This window comes from Sinocyclocheilus anshuiensis, unplaced genomic scaffold (genome assembly GCF_001515605.1).
Source record: "Sinocyclocheilus anshuiensis isolate Anshui unplaced genomic scaffold, SAMN03320099.WGS_v1.1 scaffold1294, whole genome shotgun sequence".
In the NCBI taxonomy this organism is placed as follows: domain Eukaryota; kingdom Metazoa; phylum Chordata; class Actinopteri; order Cypriniformes; family Cyprinidae; genus Sinocyclocheilus; species Sinocyclocheilus anshuiensis.
Window position 1 is genome coordinate 142344 of NW_015558613.1, and position 11015 is coordinate 153358.

Genomic DNA, 11015 nt, shown 5'->3' on the forward strand with positions numbered 1-11015 from the left:
TAAAGTTACGTTAAAATGTTCGCCAGTTCCCGCCTCATTCTTCCCGGTCTACGAACTTTGTTACATCTGTATTCAAGAAACTACAAATTAAAATCCAGTCATTTGAAAAAGGGAGCGGACACCCACAGATATTAGAAATCACCTTTGTATGCCTGTATTACATTCATTTGAATTCCAGGCCACTATTTTCCTCAAGCCTCTGTGTGCGTGTGTGTGTGTGTGTGTATAGAAGGACACAAGGCTTCTCCTCAGGAGCATAAAACACAGTCGGAGCATGACTGCCATCCAGATGAGACAGAGACACATACAGCAGGACCTCAGACAGGGCATAAAGAGGGATCTTTCTCATGCAAGGCAGTCTGTCTGAAAAGCGAGGCCAAAACACAGTTGATGAGCTCTACAACGCAATAGAACCTGCACTTTGGCAGTCATTATTTCACCTGAATTCATGAGGACAAAAGTCATTATCCACAAATTCAGAGATGTTCACCTGAGCTCAAACCAACAAAGATAAATTCCTTTATCTCCTTCTAAGAATCCTTTGACTGGCTGCAGGTTTAAAACAACCCCCTGACCCTAAATATAACAAACATAATGGAAAACCACTAATATAAAACTGAAATCTAAAATACAAACAGACAATCAGACTACAATGCAATAAGCACAATCTAATAACTGGCCTTAAAACATATTTCATTAATATTTGTATAATATGTATCATTGATTTGCTAGTTGTGTGTTTCTGATTCACTAAGAAGAGTCATTTGATTGGGGACCGTACTTCTGATTCACTAGAAAGAGCCGGTTCAGAGAAGTCATTCACTGAGGAGTCAGACTTTACTGGTTATGCTGTGCAAGTCTGAATCACTAAAAAGAACCAGATCATCTGAGTCAGTCATTTGGAAATTGCACTACACTGGTTGCATTGTAGGCTTATGATTCACTAAAAGACACAGCTCATAAGGATTTTGCTAGTAGGTGCTACGTTTGGTTTGAAACGTCAAAAAGTTTATTTTAAATAATATGAATGGGTAGAACGGATGAAATTCACATGTATATATGCCATGTTGTTACTGTTTAGCATAATATATAGTTTGGAAGTAGGCGTACTTGGCAAAAGTCATAAAAGTAATTTGTTAGGGAATCAGATCACACCGGTTCTTTGTGTGTATGATTATAAAAAGAACCGGCACGTAAGAGTCATCGGGAATCAAACTACATGCTGAATTAAATTGTACAAGTCGCGTTGTCGCATTTTGTGAAACAATGTAGCTTATAGATTCAGTAGCGCACTGCTAAATATGTGGTTCAGTATTTTACTGAATTTACTGCTGTGATTTAATAGCATTTTCTTCATTGCTAGTCTGTTCATTAGCATAGTTGGTGCTTCCAGACAGCAGATACTCATTAAAGAATGAAAAGGTCAGAGAAAGAAATACACCTCCACTGGCTTTATTCACCCTTTTCTTTTACTTCATTTGCAGACAGACTTGAGCACACAAAAACATGGTTCATTCTGACAAAACACCTACATGAAGGCTGTCATTCACACTGGGCTTTACGCATAACAACTGAAACAAAAAGAAAAAGATTGAAAAGTGCATATAATAATAGTCCATGGAAAGCTCTAGCCCAATAAAAGCTCTGGCCTAATAAAGGCTCTTTTCTCAGGATCGCTGGGTGAAATAAAGCAACAGAAAATCATTAAACCTCTGTGTTCACATTGTCACTTCAGGTCTTTGGATGAATTAGAGTAAATTTCATTTAGATTTTCTGAGCTAGGTAAACCTAACAGTTCTAATGTGGAGCTTTGTTTACAGGAATTTTATTCCATCCATTTTCTTTATTGGGAAACAATAGAGAAAATAGATTTTTAACCGTAACTTATAAACCTTTAAAGACAGACATACTGTGAGTTCATACTGTGAGTTTGTTAATCAATGGTATATGCATTTGTTGAAGCCACATTATTTCAACATTTTTAATATAATCGTGTTTAACAGGTGAATATGTGGTGAAAAACTACATTACCCATGATGCTGTAAACTTAAAATATATTGTTTTTACAGATATAATCAACAACTTTTAATTAATAGTTTTATATTTCTCCATCATTTTTAATTTGACTATGTCCTTCACATTGCTTCATGGTATTGTAGTTCTTTCCCTCACTAAAGCTGTCTTGTACCTGTCTGTTTTTGATAAGCCTTTAATGGAGAGTTTTTTTTTTATAATGCTTATGACAAAAATGAACGGACAAAAATACTTCTGGAACCAATGGCGCTCAAAAAATTGGCGGGCATAAAGCACTCTATTGTACATACATGTATGACTGGAAGGCCTTATTGGGCAATTAGCATCCAAGACATGTATTATATAGTAAATAAGAATTGTGTGTCAATCAGTTCACTTAGATTATGACATCTGAAATAACACATCTATGAATAAGGGCAAATTAGCAAATTTGCCAGCCTGAGCCAACAAGAAAAATCCAGCAGGTTTTCATAATTTTTGATGTTTAAAAAATTGAGCCTAATCATTTCACCCAGGTCTAAACCAGAAGCCATGAGAAGTGCACAGAAAATGATCTGCACATTTCTCGCATGCCTGAACACTAATTCTGTTTGACGGATTGTGAAAGTCACATTAGCTGCTGTTTTTCAAACAGCCTAAGAAAATAAAACAGTTGCAAAAAAGAGTGTGACAGTCAGACAGAGAACGAAACAGACAGACAGTTAGGGTGTATCTCATCAAAGAGGGATGTGCAGGGCAGCTGATTGTATCTGCGATTTGTGCCTAGAGCCCTCAAGTGTGTGGTCATCAAGAGATTGTAATCTGTTTTTCCCCATTGGGCCATGCTGACAGGACCAAATGGAATCAGTTCGTCGATTGGTCCCTGACCTTGAACATAAGTGCAATATAATTACTTGAAAACATCACACACTGCACTGCAGTCAGTGTTCCTGAGGGTCAAACCTCAAAAACAGATTTACAAAGCGAGTGCAAGGCACACAAGCCCCTTGTGTCCAACAAAATTACTCCAAATATCTCGAAGGAGAACAGTTTTATGGAATGTACAAAATTTTGACATACTATAACAGTATTGAGCAAATATAATTATGTGGCGGAAACAGATTCTTACGCACAGTACTGGTTGTGATGTCACATAATTGCAAAGGATTTTAAACATGCTCAAATATTTTAAAATTATCTTTTACAGTTTCACTGTATGTATATAGAATAGAGGATGAATAGATGCATAAGATGCCAGACATTTACATAACAGTGGGGACAGAATGCATGAGTTTGTCTTCATTTTCTTCTGAGGTACGATGGAGTGTCAAGAAATTTCATCTCAATGAGCTGTATACGAGTGCATTTATGTGTCTCTCTTTTTATTTTGTGGGTCTCTTTCTAAGTGTGTGTGTGTGTGTGTGTGTGTGTGTGTCTGTCCATGTGTATCTTTGCCAGATGAATGTGCTCCTCTCCTGTCTCCACAAAAACAAAGCCTCTGTTCTGCTCCGCACAGATAGTGCCAGATCTTTGGAGCCAGAGGAACTCCAGAACCCAAAAGCCCAACATCAGTGAGCCCCAGTCTCCCACTCTGATGCATTACAGATCTGCATGGCGAATAACTAATGTCCAAATAAAAACTTAATGTATTCTCAGTTAGTCTGAGAACAGAATCCGCATATGGTTTAAAAAATGGTGGAGCAAATCATTTTGAAAGCCTGTGATTAAATCAACAATAGTCAAACTGTGTAATGCTGCAAAGAGGCATTTTGAGAGCTTGAAGTGTTTGAGTGGGAGGAATAATACAGAAAGAGAAAAAAATAAAATAAAAATTTTTTTCATAAAGCTTTTTTTAAACAGTTATGATTCTCATTACTCTTATGCATTAATGAAAATTTGTTGGAAAAGTGTTCTGTTATTATGACAATGCTACAACTATTAAAAATAGGTTTAATTTTCTCTATGCAAAATATAATTTGTGGTTGGGGTGAAATATGACATGTATGGGACAGGTTTGGGAGATTCAAACTCGAATCATTTGCTTCAGTGCAGGGGGAAATAACTGTTCACAGCATAATGCAAATTAAAGTTTCAAATAATCTTGAACCATTATAATGTTATAGTTAATGTTCTTAATAGACATTAGTATGAAGTGCAATCAAGTAAATTAGTGTGCGGTTTGGTGCTGGCAGAGAGTCTGGGTGCGGGTGTAAAGCTTGACATCAGCGGCTGCCCCGTAACGAGCTCGTCTAATCGCAGTCGTTCAGTCCATGTTTTACACGTTGCCAGGGAACAACAACGCCGTTTTAATTCGGTGAATATTCGGCACGACTCTCTCTCATTTTTCTCCAACGACTTCAAAAGGACGTACAGACACAAAAAGTCGTCCAGAACTGCAGACGATTTAGAAACAATTAACGCAGTTAAAACATGCGATGAAAACATTCTTTTGTAATCGACAGATAGAGTTAAGCAGCGGGGAAGAGCCGGTGAGTATTTCCATCCATCCAGAGTCAGTCAGGAATCGCCGGACTGTCTTCAGTGGAAGCGCGTGAGCTGGACACATCCGCGTCTGACAGATCTGAGGCAACACACTGACATAAAGGTAAACGTCTCTTTTCTTAGTATATACTCTAATACTCTCAGATGTGTATCTGAACGCAGCCTTATGCATAATTAGCTCGCAAATATCGTACTGTATTCATAAAGAGCATATGGAAGTGTTCTCTCGGTCTATTTTGTCATAACGTTTGGCATTAACGGTTAATTTAACGTTGTCTTTTGCTCATAAGGATAACGTCAGGTTAATTAGCCTATCTCAAATGGGAGTGAATGAACAAAAGTTAGTGAAACTCAATATAAGGGATGTCCAAACTACATTGAGTTTAGTTTCTTTTCAAATGATTGACAGGTTGCGCCTGGAAAGTTTTATAGATGAATAGATGAACATTCGTTCGTTTTTGTGGTCATAACTTCTGCTTATTTTAAACATTTGAGTGCATTTTAAATGACCTTATAGACAATGTTACTTTTTTCTATTGCAGACTGAAGAAATTCAACTTATTCTCTAAATAGACTGAATTTCATGCCTTACTAATATAATAACAGATGTAGAGTTCTGCGGAGATAAACAACCCCTTACAACAAGACTAACATATGAACTAAATCAAATCAAATATAATAAATATAAATCATTTCTAAATACACATGCTGAGTGATGTGTTAAGCAAATAGAATAAAGAGAATGTGCTAAAAGAAAAAAGAAAAACTAATATAATGTGCTGATTTACAAACAACATGTTTTTTGATGTTGATCATCAGACAGACCTCTCATTCCCATCAAGAAGATAAAGGTTTTTCAATCAGCATGTAAATGATTTCAATTTCTATGTTAGGCTGCACAACTGACTTCAGAAATATAACACTAGTCTAGAAACAAGAGCTATTTTCCTGGAGAATCCTCTTGGCGCAAAAACAGATTCTACATGACGAACTGTCAAGCATTTCAGAGCGGATGATGAATTTAAACAAGCAGTGCCATGTGTTGTTTGATTCGCTGTTATTTGTAGAGTCCTGATGGAAATCAGTAATATATTAGGAGATAATGCTGTCAAAATGATTGATCCTCTAGCAGTTGTTACATCCTTTAAGGAATTAAAAGGAATATTCTGGGTTTAATACAAGCTAAGCACAATTGACAAAATATGTGGCACAATATTGGTTACCTTAAAAAATAATAATGATGATTTCGACTCACACTCAATTTCTTTAAAAAACGGCAAAGGTTACAGTGAGACAATTAAAATGGAAGTGAATGGGGCCCATTTCTGGGAAATTTAAAACAGAAATATGATGTTTATAATGTTACAAAAGCAATTCTTCTGTTACAACTTTTAAATAGTAATTTTTACAGTCATTTTGGGGTTTGATGTTTATGGCGTAGTCATGACAACTAAGCTGTAAAATTAGTTACATTTACACAGAAAACATTTATAAGCGATTTTTACACTAAAATCATGCTAAAATACATATTGTTTACATCCTGTGGCTATATACTATTGCAACATTTAGTATTAACATTTACATTAGGGTTAACATTTACAGTATGTTATTCACGTCCGGTATAAGTGGCTCGCTGTAACATTGATTTTTCCTAAGTAGAAAATAGTTTTTTTCTGGTAGTAAACATTGAGCTTGTATTGAACTTGGGTTTAAACTAATCAAATACCGGTAGTATCAGATTTGAGATAATTTCAGTTGCAAAGCATACGTTGTAAAAAAAAATAAAAAATCGGTAACATTTACGGTAAAATACCGGCAGCTGTGTTTGCCAGAACTTTACCCGCAAAAGATACATTATCAACATTTTAGGTTTTACTGAATTATCTTAAATTCACAGTAAAAAAAAAAAAAGTATTCCATTAACTGATATAATGTTAATATACCAACCTATTGAAATACTAATATCTGTTTTGTACTATTGAAATACACTGATAACCACCAAAAACAAGTGGTGATGATAAAGTCATATGATGAAAGCTCATCACAAACAGCTTTTCCACAAGCTGAGGAGGGAAATACTTATATATACTGTAGAAGGTGCACAGTGTTATTCACACAAACAATAAAAAACCATCATGGTAACACACGATACTGAATGTACTTAATTTAACAACATAAGATGTAAGATAAAACTCTAATGTACACAACTGATAAGAAAAAAAATAAGAAGAAACAGTTATTTCAGCTAAAAAACATTAAATGTGAAGTGTCATGCAGGGAATTCTGGGAATGTCAATTTACATTTTTTGACTTTCACTTCCAAAAACCATAATTTTAAAAGTATTTTACTGTAAAAATGTTAACATTAAACGTAATCACAGTTATTCACCGTTTATAGTATGGAAACCTATACTGTTAACCAATTAACAGGTTTTTACTATAGCATTTTACAGTCTCTTACTGTTAAAATCACGATAATTTTTTACAGTGTAGGCTATTAATACTCTGACAAAACAAATGATTTCCTCTGACACATTACTTTAAAAGCTTTGCTATACACTGACGAATCTGGACGTCTTCTCTCTGTCAGCAATATGAATGATCTCTATGATCTGTGACATGAAGATCAGCAGGATGGACAGCTCTCCCCTCCCACGGGCAGAAATGTCTTCCAACCCATCACTCTGATGGACAGACAACTCACATCCCATAAACCACTAGGCACAAACGAATAACAAGACACAGACAATTCAGAGATTCTTTCTGTAGATGTTTTCATACCTTATGAAACACGTTATGTTTCTGCTAGCAGGTTCTCTTCATTTTTCTGGTTGTTTTCAAACATGTTTAATAAATCAAAAGGGAAAATGATAATTAGACTCGATTCATCAACTCATCGATAATCGATTCATCACAAACAGCTCATTAGCCCCAAAGGGCTGAAGCCTCTTCTGGGTCACAACAAGCCTTCTCAGCATCTTCTACTGAAAATGGAGAAATATGACAAGTGATTCACTTACTTTTTTGATATTAAGTGTTCAGATCTGAGTGAAGGGCATGAATCTAAAGAAGAACATGTTTTTATTTGATAGTCTGATCTTGTATTCATCTTGACAGGCTTTTCTATTTATTTTAGGTCCTGTGAACTCATGATGGTGCAGACACCAAGAGCTAAATCTTCTCTAAAGGATGAAGATCAGAGATCAGAGAATATATAATCGTGTATTTATTTGTCCTGTATACGTAAAAGGATCTTGTTTGACATCCATCTGGATGGTTTGAACCAGGATGGCCAAGCTGTTCTACAGACTACAACATTTTTTAAGGCGGGCTCAGCTGCTTCTGTTTTTTCTGGGTGTGGCTTACATCATGGCAGGAAGCGTGTTACTGCTTCAGCGCTCCATTGTGGTAACATTTCAGAAAGAAATAGATACCGCGGCGCTACCTTCACTACCAGCGCCACCTAGATCGATGGAAGTACATGCTGCCAGGTGGTTGTACAGGAGGACTGTCATCCAAGAGATGGACAAACAACCTCTTGTTCAGACAGAAAACAGAAAGGACCAGAAGCACCTTGGATCTCGTAATCTGGAGATCAGGCATCTGAGACGCCACTGGTTCCATGGTAATGCTGAACAGAAAAGCTCTTCTGAACATAGTCTGTCACATAAGAAAGCCAGTCATAAAGGTAATGGTTTATAAAATAACCATCTTAAATTGGAGATTTTTAAAACAAATATTCTAAACATTTTATATTTCTTTTATGAATCATTCTCAACAAGGGACCTACGTCGGATGTTTTATAAACAATGAAACAGAGCATGCACTCAGCGGGACCGTTCTTTATGATTTCCGCAAAATGACCAGCGCCTTGTGTCAGGACACCTGCTCTGAGAGGTAACGTCTTAAAGAAAGTTCACAGAGTAAACGAAAGAAACCCTGTTCTTTTAGAAGAATGCGTTCGGTGTTTATCCACAGAAGCAGGTGACAGAATGTGAGCTGGCTGATGTGACTGACCTGGAGTCCATCCTGAGAGTCACTGTCAGCAAGACAAAGGGTGTTAAAAACATATAAATGCTAAAGCCATTTCAAATACAGAAATTCCATTCTAAAATAATCAACTTGGAATATTCAAAGTCAGAAAAAATGTATTCACTGCTCAAAATATAATTATGTGCTGCTTCCTTCAGGAAATGCCAACAGGTACTTTCTTGATGCATTTATCCACCTCATTCTTCAACGCAGAAGCATTTCCGACAAGATAAGACTGGTAAAGCAGGATAGAACAGAACAATGTAAAATAGAACAGAATACAATACAATAGAATAGCATATTCATGTGCATGTCTATGTAAATTCCCTCAATAGTTCACCCAAAAATCTGTCATCATTTACTCACCCTTAGTTGCTCCAAACCTGTATTCTTTCTTCTGCTGAACACAAAAAAGATATTTTGAAGAATGTGGGTAACCGAACAGTTGATGATACCCTTTGACTTCTGTAGTAAGGAAAAAAATACTATGGAAGTCAAAGGGGACCATCAGCTGTTCAGTTACCCACATTATTTCAAATATCGTCTTTTGTGTTTATCAGAAAGAAAGAAACTCATAAAGGTTTGGAACAACTTTAGGGTGAGTAAATGACAACTCATTTTTTATTTTTGGGTGAACAATCCCTTGAAGGCCATGTCCTCTTTACAGTGGGTTCCGGTATGCTGGGCTGGAGTATGGAGCGGAGTGCCATTGTGGAAATCGGGTCTGTGCCCAGCGAGCTCGGGGTGAGGACTGTAATCTGGATTGCCGTGGAGAGAAGGGATCCCCCTGTGGAGGGGTGGGACGCATGTCTGTTTACAGAGTTGAGGATCGACTTCCAGGACAGAGGAGATGTGAGTCACATTAAAACAGAACATGATTGCAATTCTGCTTGAATGGGCCACACACATATGACATGCTTAATTTTTAAAATTTTTTTGTGAATAATGAACTAGAGAAGAACTAGTTTAAAGGACAGAACCCATGACCAAAATAGGCCTGGATGGAGTATGATTAGATGAGACAGAAAATCGTGAGAGATAGTGCGCACTGCTCTTGTTGTAACTCCATGTGGCATTTTCTGAATACATTGGGAGGGTCACCTGAGGCTTTGTGTAAGACGACTTCCGTTTTCTGTTCAATGTTTCTCAGACAGAACTGTTCACTACCACGGCTGTTACAAGAAGCCAAAGAACTCTACTGCTGACTTCCTGATCCAGACCTCTGGGCCGACACACACGCCTCAGCAGTGTATCGAGACCTGTATAGATCAGGTTCAATTCACAAATGCTTGTATCTAGGGCTGCACGATCAATCGAAATGGAATCGAGATCGCGATTCGACAGAAGCTGTGATTGTCATGCGAATCTTTCAGTGAAGCACGGTTCTTAAATAAAATACTTTTAGCACGGTTCGCATTCGATTAATCGTGCAGCCCTACTTGTATCCATCCATAAAAGTGTGTTTTCTTTAGGGTGTCATTAGACTACAAAAACATAATATGCTTTATAGGGATGTAACGATTCACTCAACTCACGATTCGATTTTGATTTCACGATTCGAATCATGATTTATTTATTTATTTTTTTTACAAAATGAGATTTAAGACAAATTATAAATTAAATGTGTCCTTTTATTATTGCGTGGACAAAATGCTGCACATTTCTTTGTGAAATTGAAATATAACACTATAATAATATACTAATATAGCACTTGCATATTACTGCTCTTTTGTTGGTTTTGATTACTTCTATTGTCCTCATTTGTAAGTCGCTTTGGACAAAAGCGTCTGCTAAATGACAAAATTTAAATATAATGTAAATGTAAATAACAAAACTACATTGAAATTTTAAAACAAGCCCCAAATCAAATAAATAAGTAACACAAATAAAATAAATCTCTTCATATAAACAAAATAAGGCTTTGTCTGTGCTCTTTCCATTTAAAATTAGAGGCAACCACTGCATTTTAATCATGATCCAAACAAAGATGCTGCATACATGCAACATGAGCAGTTTTTAAACTAAATTAGATTGTATAGTTTCGAAATTTGAAGCAAAAACAGAATGGTTTTTTTTTGATTTAATATTGAAAGTAGAAAAATGAGAAAACGGCTCCTTTTTCGTTTATTCGTTTTCTTCCAAAAAATTAGAAACGAGAATTCAGCTTAAATTTTCGTTTTTTCGTTCATGGCTGGAAAAATGAATAAACAGCTTGAATATTTGATTTCTACATGTGGGCGGGATTTAAACGCCCCTTTCTGCTGATTGGTCAGCCGAAGATCAAACCGTGCCGTCATCAGTTCTTCTGCAGCAAAATAATAGTCCTCCACTGCTGCAGTTGTATGGATTCTTAACGCATTTATTGCAACTACATTTAATCTTTTTTTCATCAAACAAACAGTCAAATGAATAGCTCGACACAACTCGTACCAGGGCAGAGTCTAGACAGGGCTTTCTTCTGTGTAGAT

At 36.4% G+C, this 11015-nt stretch overlaps 1 protein-coding gene across 1 annotated transcript in view; it reads left to right on the top strand.

Moving 5' to 3' along the window:
- The first annotated feature begins 4559 nt into the window (after positions 1-4559).
- LOC107680322 (WSC domain-containing protein 1-like) overlaps positions 4560-11015 on the top strand; it is an 11891-nt gene continuing 5435 nt past the window's right edge. Inside the window, exons 1-5 of the mRNA XM_016476169.1 lie at positions 4560-4618; positions 7652-8203; positions 8298-8412; positions 9215-9399; positions 9698-9819. Coding sequence (XP_016331655.1) covers positions 7804-8203; positions 8298-8412; positions 9215-9399; positions 9698-9819 — 822 coding nt within the window. The 5' untranslated portion in view covers positions 4560-4618; positions 7652-7803. The remainder of the gene's footprint in view (positions 4619-7651; positions 8204-8297; positions 8413-9214; positions 9400-9697; positions 9820-11015) is intronic.